Source organism: Salarias fasciatus, chromosome 18, assembly GCF_902148845.1.
Source record: "Salarias fasciatus chromosome 18, fSalaFa1.1, whole genome shotgun sequence".
Taxonomy (NCBI): Eukaryota; Metazoa; Chordata; class Actinopteri; order Blenniiformes; family Blenniidae; genus Salarias; species Salarias fasciatus.
Genome location: NC_043762.1, coordinates 20,871,329 through 20,891,615, shown reverse-complemented (window position 1 = coordinate 20,891,615; position 20,287 = coordinate 20,871,329). Strand labels below are relative to the sequence as shown.

The 20,287-nt window shown below is 44.4% G+C and overlaps 1 protein-coding gene across 2 annotated transcripts; it reads left to right on the top strand.

Annotated features, from left to right (window-relative positions):
- Positions 1-1,663: 1,663 nt before the first annotated feature.
- wls (Wnt ligand secretion mediator) lies at positions 1,664-20,197 on the top strand. 2 transcript variants are annotated; one of them, XM_030115285.1, is made up of 13 exons: positions 1,664-1,931; positions 5,730-6,002; positions 9,212-9,336; positions 11,068-11,229; positions 11,344-11,480; positions 13,895-14,063; positions 15,186-15,296; positions 16,561-16,658; positions 16,775-16,838; positions 17,592-17,735; positions 18,016-18,099; positions 18,395-18,563; positions 19,257-20,197. In XM_030115285.1, exons 1-13 carry the CDS (start codon positions 1,826-1,828, stop codon positions 19,364-19,366), a joined length of 1,752 nt encoding a protein of 583 aa, XP_029971145.1. In that variant the 5' UTR covers positions 1,664-1,825; the 3' UTR covers positions 19,367-20,197. The 2 variants fall into 2 exon arrangements, with proteins under 2 accessions (XP_029971145.1, XP_029971146.1); XM_030115286.1 differs by lacking the exon at positions 15,186-15,296 and having other exon boundaries at positions 1,667-1,931.
- The last annotated feature ends 90 nt before the right edge of the window (positions 20,198-20,287 follow it).

Below are 20,287 nucleotides of genomic sequence, written 5' to 3'. Positions count from 1 at the left end.
AAGCGTACAGTGATGTCTTGTATATCAGTTATTGCAGTATTGGCACCTGCTTGTTCTGCATCTCCTGCTTACTGAGGACAGACTAAATGCTGGAGCGCAGACTAAAGACTGACTCATCGCAAAAATAAAAAGTAGAGTACAAGGCCATTCTATCAGCTGAAGCCTCTAAAAACATGAACATTAATGCTGGAGTGTAGCTACAATATTTTGGGGAAGAAGTAGGTGATTCCGGCGCTAAAGGTGTAATACCTTTCTTTATGACCATTTCTTTATGAACTGGCCCTGTTGAGTTGTTAAAGTGTTCTTGGGCAAAACACTCAACTTTAATGTTCCCGCTACGGTAGCTGCTATATTCACAAAACCTACAAACTAAAGGTTATAGTGACTGTGTACAGAGTTCCTCCCATTGCTTCTTCTCCAGTTGGAATGAGGATAGATTCTCACTGGACCATCTCAAACGCAAAACTCAAACAGAAAGGAGAAAAGCCTCGAGTGATGGTAGGGGCTGAATAATCTGGAGCTCTCAGGGACGCTACTTCCAAGCTGGATGTTTTTTTATTCCCTATTTGTCTCCCTGAGAGATCGTCCATCTCTGAGAGGGCAGCATGGTGGCACAGCAGTTAGCACTCTTGCCTCACAATGAGAATGTTGGGGGTTTAAACGGTGGAACTGGATGGACCTTTCTGTGTGGAGTTTGCATGTTCTCCCGTGTGTGTGAGTGAATTTCCTCCACATAGCCCAGTTTCTTCCCACAGTCCAAAAAACGTGTGTAATTAATGGATGGGGCTAATTGGTGATGTTACATTATCCATATGTCTTTTTGCGTTTGCCCTGTGTATCCTGCCCTCGTCCATAGTTATCTGGAGTTGGTTCCAGCGCTTTGTGACCCTGAACTTAATAAAGCCATAGAGAAGATGGATGGAATTTCAGATAGAATGCACAATATTGCAAGAAAAAACACATTCCATAAGGTAATTTGTTGTAGGTCTAAGGAAGAATAACAAAAATCATAAAACATACTTAAAAACCATCAGTGTAACAACAGTTATGGACTATATATAATGACCCCAAATAATACAAATAAAACCCATTGATGACAGTTATTAATAGTAACATCTCATAATGCCACACAATTTTTTTTGGATGTGAGTTATGTGAGTTTTTTGTGGATGGGTGGAATGTGATTTAACCTCTGTGATGAAGAAATGGAGAAACTTTGAAAACCTCCAAATTAAAGACAAACTCGATCACAGTCCAGTCACAAACAGTAGTACAGATGAACATAACTTCTTCACAATGACACTCTTGTGCCATCAAAAGCTGTAAACCAGGGTCATGCTGCGCTTCGCGTCCACATCTGTTCTATTTTAAGTTGGATTAAGTATAGATGTTGAAGGACAATGTGTTGACGGTCTTTAGGCACCAAAACATGAGACGGGACCTCTGAAAACCAGTCTTTAAATAGCTCTGCAGGCACAACAGGGGCGCTATTATGAGGCGTTCAATGACATGGTAACCTGCATTACTGCCTCTATGGCAATGCAGAGCTCTCTCTCTCTCTCCCTGTGTCTCTCTCCCTCTCTCTCTCTGTTCGGGGATAAGGCTGAGCGCTGTTCGGTCATGTGATTCCTTTTTTTTTTCCTCCTCTTTTTCCTCCTTCGAAGTTGAAAAGCAGGAGCAGAGCGGTAGAGGGGGCCCAGCGTTGCTTTCCTTCTTGCAGTTGCTGCAGCCTTGTCGTCCTGTATTTTTTTTATTTTTCCCCACCACATTATTGTGTTTTCCTCTCGCTCGCCGCGGTATTTTGGACTCCGGCGTCTCCTTCGCCATGGCGGGGGCGATCATCGAGAACATGAGCACCAAAAAGTTGGTGATAGTGGGAGTTGCTCTGCTTTTGTGTCAGGCGTTCACCTTCATGGTCGGCGGTTTGATTGGTAAGTTTTCACTCCTCTTCATCCCTCTCTCACTACCTTGTTTCGCAAGGCGCGCGTCTTTGCGCGTGCGTTAAACGCTGGCTTGTGTGCGCGAAATGTGCGCGTGTTAATGGAGTAAAAACTGCAAGAAAAGTTGAATTGTTGGGATGCAGGCGGCGGTGATTGTTTTGAGCAGACACAAAGGACGGAGGACGCGAACTTCGGGCTGTTTTTCCCTTTTTCTTCTCTTTCTTTTTGCCTTTGCCGGCCTCGCCGAGCCGCGCGCGCACAACGCGGCCGCAGCGCCTCCGATAAATCACGGCTTTGTATCAAGGTGTTTGCTCTCTGCGTGCCGCAAACCGCTGGCATCTTTAAATAACGCAGGACGGCGCATTTTCAGGGCTCCGATCTGGAATCCACTCCTCAACCTGTCGTCTTTTCTTTACTTCTTTGATCCAGACTCGGCTGCTTTGCTCCCTTTTTCCTCTTTTCCTCCTCCCATGTCTAAAAAGCCGGTCTGCTGCTGCGAGGGGCCCCAGGCAGCATCTCTACCTTCCTTTCACTCCTTCCTCCCCCCCTCCTTATGTGTCTCCCTTTTCCCAAATCCCTATTGCCTGGCAGGCAGAGGCATTCACCCCCCCCCCCCCACACCCCCCCCCCCCCCCCCCCACACACACACACACACACTCTTACATTTTCATTTGCATTGAGACAGACAGTGGTGCACCAGGACACACACAGCTGTCAAAGTAGCATTTTTGCCTTGAGGTTTGTGTTGGAGTTGCTGTCAAGTTTCTTCAGATCCTCCATCCACCCACGCTCAGCCGGCAGAAGTTGAGTTCATGTGAAAAGATGTCTGTGCTTTTCTTCCAGGGCTGAATCTGGAAAGTGTCCACCAGCCGGTCCCTCTCTGTGTCCCCGCAGTCCCCCTCACTCCCTGCATGGCTGATAAATTAGCTTGTTTGGTTCGTTCCTGGCTGAGATGGTTTTAATGAAGCCGGATTCCTTTGTGTTTGCTCGGTGGCCAGGGGCGGCAGGGGTAATTGAGTAGAAAGGGGTTTTTCTCCCCTTGTTTCCCGACAAACCCGGGAACACGGCATGGGGTCAGTGGGCTGAGGGGCTGGCTATTCTTCTGGACACACTGCAGTGGAGCCTGGAGGAGCCGGTGTGCCGCTGGACGCACGGGGTCACTTGATAATTGAACTCCAGGGGGTTCCAGATAACTAGGTTTAATTCAGTTTGATGTGTCTTTCTTGCTTTGTGCCTTTTTTATTTTTTTTGCTTCAAACACACTGAAATGGCTGCACCGGTTTAGGTTTATGCCGCCCTCCTATCTTCCCCACAGGTGTGTAATCTGTGACATCTGCCCTTTAGCTCTCTGTTAAGAGGAACAGATATTGGATGTTGAGATAAGAAACACGGTTGTTCAGATTCAGATCTGCCTACAAGATTTGTTTTTCTTTCAGTCTGTTTCTTTAGAAATGTAGGAGTCTTCAGTGTTTCTTCTTGCTGCTTGCTAATGTAGGAGCAGTGACAGTGATAGCAGCTTTAAATCTTCCTACATATGTTACTAATCCTCTTCCTGAGCTGGATCTGAAAACTCAGGGCTTTCATGTACGCCACCCCATCCCCCTTTCCCGTCCCTGTGAGCCTGTACACTCCCCACAAGTGCCCTCGACAATGATTACAGCTTATGGAGTCTTCCTCGATGCGTCACCGTCGACTTCATGCTGAACTCATTCAGAACTGGAGTTTTTTTTTTTCCCTCCGTATTCCTCCCAGATTGTTTTATGCAACTGCAGCATGCAGATGAATATTCTAAGGCTCAGCTTTAAGATGTGGCTTTACAGAGACTTCCACAGGCATGTTTTGAAGGCATTTCTGAGTTGTTTTGCCAGTATGAGCAGAGTCGATTTACTGTTGACATAAACCCTTATTCAAATCACAGGACACAGGACGTTTTTCTGTTTTGTCTCTAGTCCTTCTGTCTCCTCATGTCCTCTCAGATAGACTCATTTGCTTCGTCCAGCAGTCCGTCGGGGCTTCACCATCTCTTTAAAGGCTCGCTGTTTATTTTTACCCTGAAGATTGTTCCTAATGACACTGTTTGTTGTCATTGTCCCCTGATGCAGAGTGAATCTGAAGCCTCCTTTACTGGACGTCTTATCCACATGTGCTCTAAATCATGAGCCCTGTGATCTGTGTTTTCACTCCTCCTGGCTTCTTCTCACAGTTTCTGTATCCTCCAGGTCCTTGTGTGATCTGTTGACTCGTTGAGACTGTCTAAGTGTGGTTATGTGACCGGTTATTACAAATATTAACCGAGGGCAGCATTTTTAAAGCAACACATGTGATGCTTTTTGAAAATTTTTATGACTGCTTTTTTCTCTATACTGCATGTGGACTGAGCTGTAAAGAAGGTGGATGGATGATGCCTCTGCTTTTTGATAACTTAATTGATTGCTTTGACTCTTTCCCTCATCTTGGCCAGAAGAACTTCAGAATTGGGCGTCGAAGATAAATTACAAATCTTACTCGGATTAATTTTGGTCCATATTCTTGGCAATACCTGATTAGACTTGATGCCACATCCTTTATCCCTGACATCTGTGACAAGAAGGCTAATTCTAATTAAATGAACATTATCTCTGCTAAATGAGGGCTTAAGTTTGGAGGCAAAACCTTGACTCCACTCTAACATGGTTTTATTTTCTTCTTTTATGGCCTGTAGCAACATGAGTATTGTTGATACCTTTAATTTAAGCATCTATGATTGAGGACATGCCGTATATTGTTCAGCATTTCAAAACAGTCTTTTACAAAGAAAGTGTGACACATTAGGTGTGTTTACATGGGACTTTTACTTCCTCTTTAATTTCGAATAAAAGTCAATTCAGCTTCAAAATTAACATGTAAACACCTGAAATTGCAAATAGCCTTGAAGTGAAGCATGTAAATGTTCCCTTGGATACTAATAGATTAAAAGTTCAACAAATTCAGGGACTGTTTTGCCACATGCTAAGAGGCGCTCTGTTGTCATTTGTTTAAGTATGGAAGTGACTCTTGTGACGAATTGGAGGAACATGTGAAGACTGATAAGACTCAGTCAGGAAGTCAACATGGGTGTCTCTTCTGGAGGTGGCTCCAGATTCTTGGGCTTAAGGCTTTCAGAGGGATTCTCATGCTGCAGCTTTGGAAATGCTCCAGCGGGGGAAACGCAGCAAAAGTTGCATTTTAAAGTAGTGAATGAATCTCTGGTGATAGCCTCAAAGCTGTCGGATGTCGTTCACACCACACCTCTAGCTTTCACAACGGGAGACCAAAGTTTTTGTCTTGTCATGATAATTACAGATCCGATCCCAAGCATTCTGAAGAAAAAGCTCCTGTGAGCAGAGACTACAAACAGCAGCCTTGTCAGGCTCATGAATCTCAATGCGTAAACAGTGTAATTGGTGCCTGAGCGCTTTCTGGAATTTTCCCTCCCCATCACTTCAGAGTGGGAGAGAGGGCGAGCGAAGGAGCCTTGCTTCCAGGCATTTTCTAAACAGTGTTAGAACTAATTGCCAAAGTGTTTGGATGGATTTGGCGCGAACCCAAACCGGTGACTGTTGTTAATGGCGGCTAGGATATTGATACGGCCGGTGCATGGCTCAGTCCACCGCCCAGGGATTTGTTTATTGATTCTTCTTCCAACCTGTTGGGTGATTTATTAGTTTGGAGGGGAAGTTTGGTTTGGCAGGACCTTTAGACGCTTCGCTGCGGTACTTCGGCGTCGCCCGCGCTCTAACGTCTCTCCCGCTTTGTGTTCTGTCTCGCCAGCTCCCAGCCCCACCACGGCGGTCCCCTACTTGGCCACCAAGTGCGTGGACACAATCAAGCACCGGCAGGAGTCCAAGTGGTTCATGCCCTGGGGTCCGAACCAGTGCCACAAGATCCGGTCCTTCGACGAGGCCACGGCCAAGATGATCGAGGCGAACAACATCGTCTTCGCCGTCCACATCCCTCTCCCCAACAAGGAGATGAGCTCCTGGTTCCAATTCATGCTGGTCATCCTGCAGTTTGACATCGCTTTCAAGATGTACAACCAGATAGGTGGGAACCACAACTTTCCTCTTGGGGTTGAGAAATGGAGAGGACTCCGGCAGTTTCCTTGTGGATGCGTGTGTCAATCAAATGTCACTAACATTATTTCATGAGGCGTTTCAGGGGCCTCTGCTCCTAAAGTCCTCGCACAGCTTTTCTCCGTGTTTTTGACTGTGTCAATATTTTGTTTCTGTGGTATTTCTTAGTTTCGCAATGTTAAGGAAAATATTTGCAGGAACTCGGTGTGACCAAGCCAGCCGCTGACTTCTTCGCATTCATTGTCACTTTTAATCACTCCCATTCAAGAACAATTGTTTCAGTTGGCCAGAAGTGCTCTGTGGTATTTTTCTTATATTCCTTTTCCCTGCAAATGTTCAGGCAGGTCATTGCTTGTGGGTCCTGATTTTAATCCTTTTCGTCCCGGTGAAGGCTTCGGGAGTTCACAGGACCGCGTCGTCTTCAGTAGATTGGATTTCTGTTACCCTGAAAGGCAACAAATAATGATGGATGTCCTGCTGTTTACTCTCTGTAGGCAGATAGACCTCAGGGGTTTCACAAATGGTTCTGTCAAGACAGGTATCAACGGAGAGGAGAAATGTAATTGGGACTCATTTTGTGTTCGTGCTGGAAAAATGAACCTGTTAAAAGCAAATGAGACTCACAAAACTTTGACATACGTCAGATGGGTTTTCAGTTCAACATCCATTTGTTCAGTATATTCTTTACCCAATGCAGTCAGAATAAACATATATATTACAATCTGGTAATGATGCTAAATAATTGGGATAATTAGACAAATGTACAGTTGTTTTGAGGAGGCTGAATGAGACCTAGACCAGAGGAGAGGCGGTGAGATGACTGGTGTCTTTAAAGACAACAGGGGGTTCGGTCGGTCGGCATTGTGTTCCTGAAAGAAAGGATTAGAGGAGATGATCGGTAGGGAGCAATATGCTTGAAGCAGGAAAAAAAAGCAAATTGGAGAAGGAGAACTGAAGCTGTACAGGATCAATGACTGGAGTGTCTACTGACCACCGCTCTTGTTGCGGATACTCCCAGTTTGCCGTGGTTTGTCTATCAAAAGTGGCACAATGAGACAAATATGGCAAATCAGCCACTTGGAGACGTGCAGCCAGGTGTGTGCGCGTGTGGCCTGATCTAACACGAGGCGCTGGCTCTTAAACTACTGCAGAAGATGCTGCTGGCTCTGACCTAAAGCATCCAGATTACACCATCGATCATGCTGCTTATGAAGCTGCAAAACTGGAATGTGGTCTTAATGCTGATATTGATCTATACGTTGTTATATTGTCAGTTCATTGCATCATTGCTCAACGTTCGGTCTAAACATGTGACGTAGGTTATAGACTGAGGTTTAGCGGAGTGTTCCAACATTTTAGTCGTATTTGTCTAAACGGCTGCGGTACAACGGCAGCCGACTCGTCTTCAGCATCCTTTATTTCTTCTCGTTTCGGGCTTTTGTGGAAATGTGTCAGAGGTGCTGTGTGTTGTTTAGCGCCTGGCTGTCTGTGGTCCACAGTGAATCACACACTCATCAGTCTGACAGACACGTCTTTGTTCCAGATGCTGCCGACTCATTTTCATCTTTCGAAACTCCATGAGCTGTTTTTTTTTTTTTTTTTTTTTGTCTTTTTTTGATAAGTGGATGCAGCGAGAGTCGAGCGCTCTAAACGATGACGTCGCTTTAATAGTGTCTTTTTTTTAGGCAAGGCAATCAATAGATACAAATGACAAAAACTACCACATTTCTTGTGGAGCAATGATTAAAAAAACACGTTAGACAAGCTGATCCTTTTATCTACCTTGAAATGTTGTTTGTTTTTATATCATAAAAATTGTGCTTGGACTTTTAATTCAAAAATTATCTGTTTATGTTTCAGTTCCCAGTTTGAATGTGGTAGATTTGACATATTTTTGCAAATTGGAAAGAAAAAAAAAAAGCTGATCACCATTTTAAACATTGCTTTGTTAGAGAGAACAACTTAAAAAACTTTATTCTATGTGATATCTTGATAGCCGTATTCTATTAAATCTTTAAAATGATTTCTTCACTTCAAGTGATTCAGATTCTATGGACAGATGAGCCGCTGTGTGCTAATTGGATATTTAATAAAGCACAGATAATGCAGATTAATCCGTTGTAGCCAAATAAAACCACATCAGTTTTCCTCTGGAAATCTGACCAGAGCAGCTGTGTCGCAAATAGATAAAGCAGCTCTTCTTCCTCGACCACCTTATCTGTGAAACAGCAGTGGTTGAGGAGATGAGCGTCGCCCCTATTAAGCACCCCACCCTCCACCCTCCACCCCCGCTCCGAGCACCCCTTGGCCGGAGTCCAGCAATAACACAGCTGCTGCAGCGGCTTAGTTTCTGTGGCGATGGCCGCTGGACTGAAGTGGAATGTTTGCATGAAGTGAGCTGACATTTGAGGGCATCGGGCTGGACCAATGGCGGCGAGGAGGGCATTACTGAGACGGTCTGCTGCCAGTTTTCATCTGGTTCCCTCCCCCCCGTCCTCTCCCTCGCTCTCCCTGCCTCTTCTCCCCCCTCCACCCCTTTTCTTCCAGCACAGGCCACTGGGTTTCTTTCTCTCCACTCCGGCTTGTTTCATAACGGCACAAGAGGCACTCTGGAGAGCTGGACGAGAGAACACTTGGCTTTGTAATGTGATCTAAAGATGCAATTTTAATAGCTTGGCTGTGGATCTTTTTGTTGGATTTGCTGGGCTGTGCTGCTAGATGCCGGCTCAAGGCCTTGTTGAAGTTGGCGTTGAGCAGAAAGTAACCTAGATTCAGGGAGATTTACATTTTGAGAAGTAATCCTTTTAGTGTGTCAGGTTCAGACGCGTCCCGGAGAGCAGCACCTCATATCAACACATCGGAGTGCATTAGCATCTGAAATACAGGCGCATAAAGACCAAGGTGCATTAGCAGACTGTGCTGATGAATATTGGCGTTCTCGCAGCGCCGAGTTCCCTGCGCCGGTATTGAAAGAGCTGCGACCGTCTGTCAGCAGAACTTAATTTGGCCTCGGCTCGCAGGACGGCAACAAGCGGCGGGTTTGTGAAGCACAAAAGGAATAAAGCGCATTTAAATACAGATGAATGCATTATTCAGTGCAACTTTTCCCGCTGCCTGAGGTAGCATTTGTCGGTGCTCTTCAGTCACTCTGCGGGGCTGACTGGATTGTGTTTTTTGCAGAGGACGGAGCGATGGTCACCATCGACGTTGGCCTGGCTTACAGAGACGACACGATCAGCGAGTGGACGGAGATGGCTCACTCCTTTGAGCAGAGGAAGCTCAGCTGTAACTTCACCACTGCCAAGGTGAGAGGATGAAACTCCGTACGTCGCTGGAAGTCATCTCGATAACTTCGGGAAATTATGCTTCTTGATTCTGTCTCTATTTCTAAAGATGGTGTTTAGATTTTTTTATTCAATAATATGATTTTTCTTCATAGCTGAATGTTTTCAGGTTCGTCGGTCGGTCGGTCTTTAGCCAGATGTGCTCATACCGGGAGCCCGACTTAGCAAGAGTCCCATTTCTCAAAGACTTCCTCTCTGGAAGGAAGTGCTGACCGTAAATTACAATACCATCATCTAGTGGTGCAAAGGAGAAATACTAACTCTGCCTTAATGAAAGCAGCCGAAAAAAAACTTGAGAAATGAACACAGCAGAAAAACCACGTCTTCCCTTGCAATGAAAGTTTAACTTTTTGCTGCACGAAACTATGGAGTTGAAATAATAAAACCGGGTCAAAAGACAGCAAAAATGAAAGAAAATAAATATAGAAGCAATATGAAAACTACAAAAACACTTAATGAGTAAAATCAAAAGGAACTGTAGAAAGAGCCCGAAAACCTTTATGTGTTTTTGAACTTTCCTTTGTTAGAAGAAGTTTTTTATATATTTTGTTTCGGTTCGTGAAGTTAGGACTGTGTGTCTCTGTAATCGCCTCTATAGTGTTTGTGCTCCATTTTAGCTTGATTTACTCATGAATGACTTCAACTCGTTGCATTCACAGTGGTGGAATTTGCTGTTACTCACTAAGTATTTCTAAAAAGCTCCTCCTGACTCGTCTTTTCTGAAGATATCTGCTTTCCCTCCTGTAATAAAAAGTCTGTTCTCGTCTGAAACTGGAGCTCTGTTCAGCCTCGCCTTCTGCTTTCACCGTCATGTCCGGGCTTGTTGAAGCCCCTCTGCTGCTTCGTGGACCTGCTCCCTCAACCAATAAAAGCCGTTTGGCCTCCGATTGTCTCAAGCTAATAAGGCGTGATGTTTGTTAAAGGCTGCCTACATCTGAGGAATGTTAAATTCTTTTATCGGAGCGTTGTATCTAGCTCAAGACTTTACTGTTGCTCTGTTGCATTTTCACATTTCAGCGGTTTTGAAAGAGGATTTCTTATTCCTTCAGCAAAACAGTATCATTTATGTCGACACTAATTTGGACATCAAATGTAAAGCTGCAGCCAGGTGACCTGTAACTGGTCAGTTTTCTGGTGAACATTGCCTCTTCACTGCAGGTAACTGTATTTCTGCTTCCTGCCTGAATGGGATTGGAGTCCTTCATTATGACTTTGAGCATTTCTCTAAAAGCTGCTCCATGTGCGTACATATCACGAGGAAACCTTTTTTTTTTTTTTCAATAAGCAGCTTGACTTAAAGTTGTGGAAAATGATTCTAATAATGTGTAGTTTGATACATCTACTGCTACTTCCTTTAAATGAAAGTGAAATTGTGAAAAATGCTAAAAAAAAAAAAACTAAAGTTTTCTTACAAAACTACTCAAAATGCAAGTTACTCTTTAGCTGTATTTCCAGCCTGTGCTCTGGAATGTAAATATCTTATAAGGAATAAAAGACTTGAACTACAGTGATTCATTTAAGTAGCTCTAGATATGAAGTGGGAATTATCTCAGATCAGGCAGAAAGCAAAGTGAGGAAAAAGGAAAGGATCAAAATGTTTCTTCAATTCCGAGTATACTTGATTGTTTCATAAAAAAAATGGAAAAAACAAAGTACATTTAACTCTGTATTTATGTTTTCTTTGTTTTCCAGACCTATGAGAACGAGGGCCGTTACTATGAATGTGACCTGATGCCGTTCATGGAGGTGGGCAGTGTGTCTCATAAGTATTACCTCCTCAACATGCGCCTGCCGGTGAACGAGCGCAAGAAGGTCAACGTGGGCATCGGAGAAATCAAAGACATTCGCCTTGTCGTGAGTTCTCGCCATGTTTGACCACGTGAATGTGGATCCTGTGGAACAGTTTCATCTAACATCCAGAGCTGAAATGCTTCGTACTGATACGCTGCTTCGCTTCATTTCCTCAAGAGCATCCATCAGAACGGAGGCTTCACCCAAGTGTGGTTCGCCATGAAGACGTTCCTCACTCCCAGCATCCTCATCATCATGATCTGGTATTGGAGGCGCATCACCTTGATGAGCAGACCCCCCGTCCTCCTGGAGAAGTAAGGCCATTCCCCCGCCATCATTATAGTATTGGGACTAACGGTTTGAATCGTCAGATTAGCGCTAACGATTCCTTCAGTCTGATTGATGGAGGATAACTGATGCTTCAGCGAGTGAGGACCGACGGGAACAATTTGACTGGAAGTCTGCTGCGTGAAAGCACATATTAACTATAGATGAAATGTACAAGTAGGTCATGCTAACTGTACGGCGCAGGTCACCAGGATCAGAGGGTGTCGGTGAAGAGACAGACGTCTGTTTAGGAACGCTGTCCAGGATCAATATCAGATCAGTCGGCTTTGTTCCTCCAGGGCATCTCATCAACCATACTGTAAAGAAACACACATCTGATGGTTTCAATCAAAAGACTTCTGCTTTTTGTAGCAAAGATTCTCAGACAAGACTTATTTGTGTTTTTAATTCAAGTAAAAAAAATAAATAAAAGCAATTTATTGAGCAAACTCTTGGTGATCTAAGCTCAGGCGCAGGTATATGTGGCTGAAACGGAGAGATCCGTGCTGTGGAAACTCGGGCGTTCTGCTCCGAGCCCGGTGTTTGTGTAACCCCCTGCCGTGCCGGGACGGCAGAGCTGCAAGAGGCGGCGCTCTGCGCCACAGGAAGCGCCTGGCGAAGCGTGAAACACGTTACAAAATCTGCAAGCTGGCACTCAACTGACACATGCTGCACACACGCATTTAGGACAGAAACACACCAGCATTTAGACACCCACACACACACACACACACACACACACACACACACACTCGCGCGCACTCAGCGTCTCTCTCTTTCATTCTGTCTTTTCCGGCTCACAGCTCTTATTCCCAGATGACCGGCGAGCTCTCAGGAAGTGCGACTCGCTCCCTATTTGCGGACGGCAGATGATTTTTTCATGCTGTAAAAGCTTCAGTGGAGTCTCTTGTCGTGCTCGCCCACAGAGGTGTCAGGACGGTAAACCTCAGGTTTCCTCTAAACTTAGAGGACAGGGGAAGAGGGAATTCAGCTCGGCGCGATAGAATTCATAAAGTGAAGGAAATCACCGGACTGGTTTTGTGTTTGCATTGAGAACTGCTGTAAACAGACGCAGTGTGCTGAAACTTGAAGTTTTGGAGGGATTAAAAACATTCACGATGCCTCGCTTCACTTTAAACTCATGTCAGAGAATCGGCGTGTCTGGGAACCGGCTCATGGAATGCAGACATAATCCATGTTATTAGTTGCACCTTTTTCCTGCCGTTTTTCACCAAAACGTTCCATAAAAAGAGCAGCAGCTGCATCCTTGCTGCGGTAGATTCACGGATTTTCAGACCAGGCTCTTTTTGGAGTGTTGTGCTCGCACAGAGAAATGCGCCGGTCCCAGTTCTCCCGTCTGTGTCGACGGCGCTCAGGACACATTCTCTGCATACCATTCAAATGTGGTTTCACTCTGCAGAGCGCCTCTGACGAGTCGTCTGCAGCGGATTAGCTCAGAACCTGTATTACATTACCCAACATGCCTGGGCCTACTTGTTTGTTGCTTTCATCTCCTGCTTCTCTTTCTCTTTTCTCTGTATTTACGAGCAGATCACCCTTTCATCTGCGGGTGACGTGCAGGGACCTGCCAGAGTTACCACAAAGACAAACTGTATCAAACATTACTCGGAGCCGATTGTTCTGAGTCACTTTCGTTCCAAATGTCTTGATGTCGCAGGCGAAGGAAGCGTGGCTTCAGTAATAAGGAGGGTGAATAATTCAGAAGTGGAGAAGTCAGTCCTCTGTGGCTGCTTAATGTCCTTTGTTGCTGAATAGATAATTTAATCAATAATGTCCCGAGAATCTAATGAGCCTCTCTCAGAAAATACAGATGCTGCTGTTCTCTGCAGCATTAATTGGTGAGAGTTGTGCTACGTGTTCAAGATATTCACCAGCAGTGACAATAAGTACTGTGCAAAGGTTTGGGATTTGGGTTTATATGGTGTGAATTATAAGTAACTGTCTTGATTTCCATGGTTTCTCCCTTCTTTGCCACACTTCTTCCTCAGAACGGCCAATAAGGAGCCCCTCAATACAGTCATGCTTGCTGCAGTGGGGAAGACATCCGGAAGAATATTTTTCCTAACTTGGGGCTCTCTATAACCAGGATAAAACACCATGAAACCATGCTGACACCCATCATACTCGGCTAAGAAACAGTCAAAACACAGTACAGAAACACACTGAATACAAAACCAACCTAAAGCTAATGATTTCACACCCAACCCATTAAAAAACCATCCAAAAGTCAATCAGCCTGAAACCTAAACTACTAGTTTTTTTTTTTGTTATCTGTATCAAGTGTTCCACTTGTCCACATAATAAGGTGTGAAAACACCAAAAGTAAATGAATATATGCAGATTCTTTTTTCTAATGTAGTCCTGCTGTTGTCCTGCGCAGGGTGATCCTCGCTCTGGGCATCTCCATGACCTTCATCAACATCCCGGTGGAGTGGTTCTCCATCAGCTTCAACTGGACCTGGATGCTGCTGTTCGGAGACATCAGGCAGGGCATCTTCTACTCCATGCTGCTGTCCTTCTGGATCATCTTCTGCGGGGAGCACCTCATGGTACTGTCCACGGCGCCCTGTCCCTCCGGCCCCGGCCCCGGCATGCTTTACGGTGTTCTGGCTGACCCGCAGGCTTGCTTTGCCAACTGTGATCTCACTCCAAGCCATTTGGGTCTGAACTGGTCTCCACTCACAGCTGGCCTCTGACTGTTTTTTTTATGGTGGTTGTTTAAGTGAAAAGATTGATTGTATCTCAAACTAAATGAAAGTGAGCGCTTGCCGAGAGTAAAACTCCAAGGACTGTTCATCAGTTTCTCTTTCTAAATCTAATTTAGAAACTACAAGAGAGAGTGGCTACGTTTGCTGATTGGTTAAATGACTGAATAGTTTGGTTTCATCTTATAAACTTGAGCGTCTGCTATTCAGGTTGATGAACAGTAACCATGATGGGAGCGTTGTGTTATTTGTGTGTTAATTGATGCGTCCTACTTTGCCCCACTGCACTCTTGCCTTGATGAGGATGTTCTGGTTTGACTCTGGGTTTCAGGCCCTTTTTGTGTGGCGTTTGCATGTTCTCTACCTCTGTGTGTGTGTGTGTGTGTGTGTGTGTGGGTTTTCCCAGGTATCCAAAGATGTGTATGTTTGTCAAACTAAATTAGCCGTAAGTGTGAATATTAGTGTGTGTGACTGTCCTGTTATGGACTGTTGACCTGTCAAGTGGAGAAACCAGCTCTCCCACAGTCCACTGGAATCAGCTGCAGCTTCTCAGGGTTACGGTGGATGAAGCAGATCAGGAGGCGGATGGTTGGATGGGGTCAGTTCAGTGTGGATCCCTCGGTGCTTTGCAGCTTCTTGGGGCTGTTTTGCACTGTTCTAGATAACTGTGTGGATCGCGGTTGAAGACTGGAGCCCTGGGATGACCGATCTCCCCGTTTCAGCAGAAAACACTGAACTGATAGTGGCGGCTGAATTTGTGTTGGCCTCTGTCGGTCCATTCACCTATCGGCTGTTTTTGTTTTGTTATTTGGCAAACACTCTTTTTAACACATTTGATTTGCAGAACCGTGACTTAACCAAATGGTTTATCTAGAAGTTCATGTTAACAGATGTCAAAGTGCAACTGGGTGCTTTTTGGATGAAGGTTTTTGCTTCCATCTTATCACCGCTGTCGTTTTTGTCCAGGAAACCCAGTTCTTTGAGGCACTGGTTCTGGGCAGAGGAGAACTGAAGATGTGTGTGAGCTGTGTACCAGCCATCCAAATCTTCCCCGAACGTCCCACAAACAAATCGCAGGTCGTTTTTATCCGACATCTCTCCGTTGGCCTGGATTGAGGCAGTCATGGAGATCGCCAGGCATTTTGTTTTCTCTCCCCCTCGCAGTTCAGACCAGCGAAACGCTTATTGGGTCGTTTGAGATGTTTGATGAGCTCCATGTCTGCCTCAGACGGGATCGTTGTGTCTTCCTCCTCAGCTCTCTGGACTGAAGCGCCCTGCACAGTGGGCTTCTCTCTCACTGTCTGGCTGAGGCTGCACTCCTTGCTTATGTGAAATGAGTTTGACTTGCTTCTGTGCTTCAGGTAAATCTGCACCCCGACTTGATGCTGCAGTGTCGTACTTTCCGTAGTTTTTCATTGTTTTGTAACGCTTTCACTGAGCCTGATCGCTGGTCGACTCTTCTCGTGGTTCCAGTCAAAACGCTCTCGTCTCTGAACGGCTGTGTCTGCTGTTTGTACACATTTGTTTGCAACACCGGCTGTTCGTCACCCACTCTGTATTTTTCAGTGTGTGTCTGCGCGTGCTGAATATGTGACGTTTCGGTTTGAATTTGCATGAAGCTCACAGCGCTTCGTTGTCGCCTTTGAACGTATTTTCTTATTAATTTCTTCTCTTAATCCTCTTTGCTTTGTGAACATATGACTTCGAAAAGTCTCTCAATACCTTCTTTGACGTATTTAGATAATTAGAGGGGTCAGCAAACATTGAAATAGGTGCATCATTTTAATGAGACTATACTTATTACTGATGTTCCAGGATGCATCCGGTATGTGTGTGTTTGTGTTTGTGTTTGTGCAGATTTCATGTGCTGACCGTTGTGTTGCATCAGATTCGGATCATGGGGAGTTACTGGACAGGTTTTAGTTGTCGTCCTGCTCCAATTGATATTTATTTGACTTCTATGGATTGGATTTATTGCCTTTTAAACTTACATTAACTTTTAGTATTAACTTTTAGTCTTTACTTAAAAACATGAATTCAAAGATGAATAAACTTCTCAGCATATACTGATCTGAACCAACCTTTTTCCATAACAGTGATTTGTTGCTGTTCGAGCTTGGACAGTGAGACCTTTTTCTGGGTCTTTTGGTGGAAAATTGTCCCTCAAGGACTTCTGCTTGTGTTCCACTCCTGCATCTTAGTGTAAAACACCCATTTTGATTTGTGCTTTTCTAACCTGGAGAATCTGCAAAAGTTGATTTTGAAAAGGGTTTTGAGTGCCACCTACAGCAGCACCAGAGTAAATCTCTTAAATTCTCTGTTGCGCTTTTCTTTTCCTCAGGACCAGACGGAAAGGAATCGTTTCTCGGTGTACTGGAAGCAGGTTGGACCCATCGTCTTCGGCTCTTTCTGCCTCTTTATCTTTGACATGTGCGAGAGGTGAGACCCTTTCTTTCACTTCTCATGCTTTGCAATATCTCCAGCTGCTCTTTATATTTGGTGCATAACATAGTTGTCTGCTGCATTCATCTGTTTCTGTGTTTTCTTTCCCAAAGGGGAGTCCAGCTGACGAACCCTTTCTACAGCATCTGGGCGTCTGACGTGGGGACTGAGCTGGCTGTATCTTTTCTAAAAAAAAAAAAAAAAACAATTTAAGAAGCATGCTGGTTTTGAAAACGAGTCTCTGCTCTAATGTGGAAAGTGTAGATTTCCAGGTTGTGCGCAGCAACAAAAACATGTTTGCGGCTGTACGTCCCTTTACTTTCAGCTGTTCTTTCTCTTGGCTTCATCATTAGTCGGAAGCTGGAATCTCTGGGCGAGTGCGATGGCAAATTATTCAGTGGTGCCATATGTGAAGGCTCTGCCCGGGGTTTTGGGACGACGTGTTTACGTGTACTTTATAAAAAATTCGTCATCACACAACTTCCAACCTCTCCTTCCGTCTCTGTTGAGTTTACAAACAGATTCAATTAGAACAGAGTGATATTTATATGATGCTCCCACCACTTTTTACTGCAAGAACTCCACTTTAGAACTGTGCACAGTATTTAGCAGTTCTTTTAAATTCATGATCACAATGAATATATTAACCAGTTCAGAAATGTAGATATTTCATCAAGAGTCTTTAAAAAAAAAAGTGTGCTTAAAGTTTTGAAATTAACATTTCAATTATATATATATTTTTAAGTATCAGTCTTCTATATATCCCATTCTTTACTTCTTTACTTAACAGGTAATCAATAAATTTTCGTTCCCCATCAAGAGGAGTGCGCAGGACCTTTATTTTGAAGCCCCTGAAGTATTAAAATTCCTGAAACCATTTTTTCTTTTCTCACTTGTTGCTCAGTACCACCTTGACTCGCGTTTCCTCAGATGGCGTTCATCATCGTAGCGGGGATCTGTGCGTGTCTCTACTTCCTTTTCCTTTGCTTCATGGTTTTTCAGGTCTTCCGCAACATCAGCGGCAAGAGGACGTCCCTGCCTGCCATGTCCAAGGCCAGACGCCTGCACTATGAGGTCAGTGAGGTTTGACGCTGTTGGCTTTTCAAGTCTTCTCTCTGTTGTTTTCTATGCCATTAGGGTCTTATATCACCATTTATTTTATTTTTTTATTGTAATAATGCTGTTTGATAATAGAGATATCACATGGCGTCTCTCAGTCCTCACACCAGCTGTCACTTTCACTACAGCTTCACACCAATGACTAAACCCAAGTGCCCAGGATGTTATATTTAGGTTTTAATGTTTGTTTTTTAATTCGATGTTTTGCTAATTATTCCTCTTTATTACCCTTCAGGGTCTTATTTTCAGATTCAAATTTCTGATGCTGGTCACTTTGATCTGCGCTGCCATGACGGTTATCTTCTTCATCATCAGTCAGGTGAGTTTCAGATCAGAATGTGTCCATCAGCGTCGCCTCTTTTAATAGAGACTTCTCATCTATTTGAAATGTTATACAATAGAGGTAAAATGTTACTTGCATCATTTTCTGTTTGAAATTTCAAAATGACTTAGTATGAAAAGTCAATATAGACTTTATGAACATATTTACTTAAATCTTCAACTTTATAACGAATCACATTCAAAGTCCTGAATGTTTCCGTTGTTGAAACATGAAATCAGATTGCGGTGCGTGTCTCCACACAAAGAGAGTTCCTGACTGGTTTGTGCTGCAGGTCAACGAGGGCCACTGGCACTGGGGGGAACACACGGTGCAGGTGAACAGCGCCTTTTTCACCGGCATCTACGGCATGTGGAACCTGTACGTCTTCGCCATCATGTTCCTCTACGCGCCGTCTCACAAACGCTACGGAGACGAGCAGTCGAGTGGTCAGTGCATCACCGGTAACTACAGCTTTTCTTCCCTAGTGCTAACCGCCGCACTTCTGTATTTTCTTTTCTCTAGCTCTTAAAGAAACGTGTGGATTTAGTAATGGTACTTGACCCAAGCTATTCACTGAATGATTTATACTGTGATGCGTCCCTAATTGTCCACACATTTTAAAAATAGTTGGCTGAATGGGCAGCGTCACATCCTGAGAGAGACATCAGACAATTAGAGCTCCTGGAGACGATTCAATCCCGAGTTTGTTTTCAGAGGTGGGGGCCGGGGGTGGGACCGCGATTGAGAAGGACCCAGATTTCCCAGGGGAAAAAAGGTCTCTTTGGCCCTGGAGCTGGATTCTAATGGACACCAGGCTTCTTTCCAGGCAGAGAAGCAAGAGAACAGTGATGAGAAAGGAGGGGGGGAGAAGTGTGAGGAAGTAATGAAAACCATCCGTCTCCTGACGTCAGTGACACCCAGAGAGAACAAGAAGGGTTGAGGCCCTGGAGGTTTTCCCTGCAGTGCATCGGGGAGCCTCACGGGATGGGCCGCTCTCCTTCAGCTCTGTCTCGGTTTGATTCTTAAACTCTGGATTTCAACTTCTGTTTTGAGCAAACTGGAACTGTTGATGAAATCCATCTGAACCCCTGCATGTGAAGCGGGGACGCCGCTCTCGTGACTGAGTTTGATGATGTGCTGTTGTATGTGTGCAGGGGACGCTGGAGCGAACAGCGGGGAGGACATCCAGCTGACCACGACCATCACTCATGTCGATGGTCCCACCGAGATCTACAAGATGACAGGCAAAGAAGCCCAGGAATAGATTTCACGCCGATACCGACGCACCCGCCCCACTGCTACAATGCCATATATGTAATCAACCGTGCTCTTTTTCTTTATCCCCCCTGGCCCTGAAACTGCATAAACAATCCACCCTCCAGGCAACCGCCAGTTTTATAGTGTTGCTGCCCCTCTTAAGCTCGTTTACACTCCATTCCCAAGGCCCAGGTTGTATTTGTAAAGGCTGAAAATCAACACCGCTGTCAGTCCTCTTCATTTCATGTTGGAACTTCTTACATTTCATGCTCTGTTTGAACTTCTGGTCTCTAAATGTCGCACAATGGCCTTTTACACCAAGCCAGGTATTGAAAAGCTGCTTTAAAAGGAGATTCAAGTGTAAAGAAAACCATTTGTTGGTGGTCAAAAGGTGCACTCGGCAGTTGTCGGTCTCAGTTTTTTGTTTTTTTAAGTGCAGTGGTTAAACTGTTGTGTGTGAAAGACCTGAGCTGGATGCTTTGGCCGTGTTGCTCAGTGGATTCATTTTTTTTTTTTTTTTTCCCATTCAAGGCTTTTGAATCTATCACAGTGTGTCATGTGAAGTACTGCTGTCACTTACAGTCCTTTAATTGTTTATTTTTTATATATCACTGGGGAAAAATGTACAAAACACATAGCCACTTTGGGAAAAGCATACTGTACGTTCATGTTACAATGTAGATATCTATTTTTTATAAAGTGCTTATTTTCAACTCCACAAAACATACACACCAAGCTGTATCAGTGTTGTTGAAGTTGACTGTAGCCTATTACACATGGTTTTTAGTTTTTTTTCTTCCTTTTTATGCTAATTTAAATAAAAGAAACTTTTACTTATTGCTTGTGATTTGTCATGTTTTTTGGAGACCTTGAATTGGTTATTGTTTTATAGACTGGGTCTTATATCCTTTATATTCAATTTTGTGTT

What these genes read in the sequence shown, in the direction of transcription:
- wls (XM_030115285.1), top strand. Translation starts at nt 1,826, where the DNA reads ATGGCGGGGGCGATCATCGAGAACATGAGCACCAAAAAGTTGGTGATA. An exon ending in CATGGTCGGCGGTTTGATTG is followed by an intron (nt 1,932 to 5,729) that starts GTAAGTTTTCAC and finishes CTGTCTCGCCAG; the next exon opens with CTCCCAGCCCCACCACGGCG. An exon ending in GAGTGGTCAGTGCATCACCG is followed by an intron (nt 18,564 to 19,256) that starts GTAACTACAGCT and finishes GTATGTGTGCAG; the next exon opens with GGGACGCTGGAGCGAACAGC.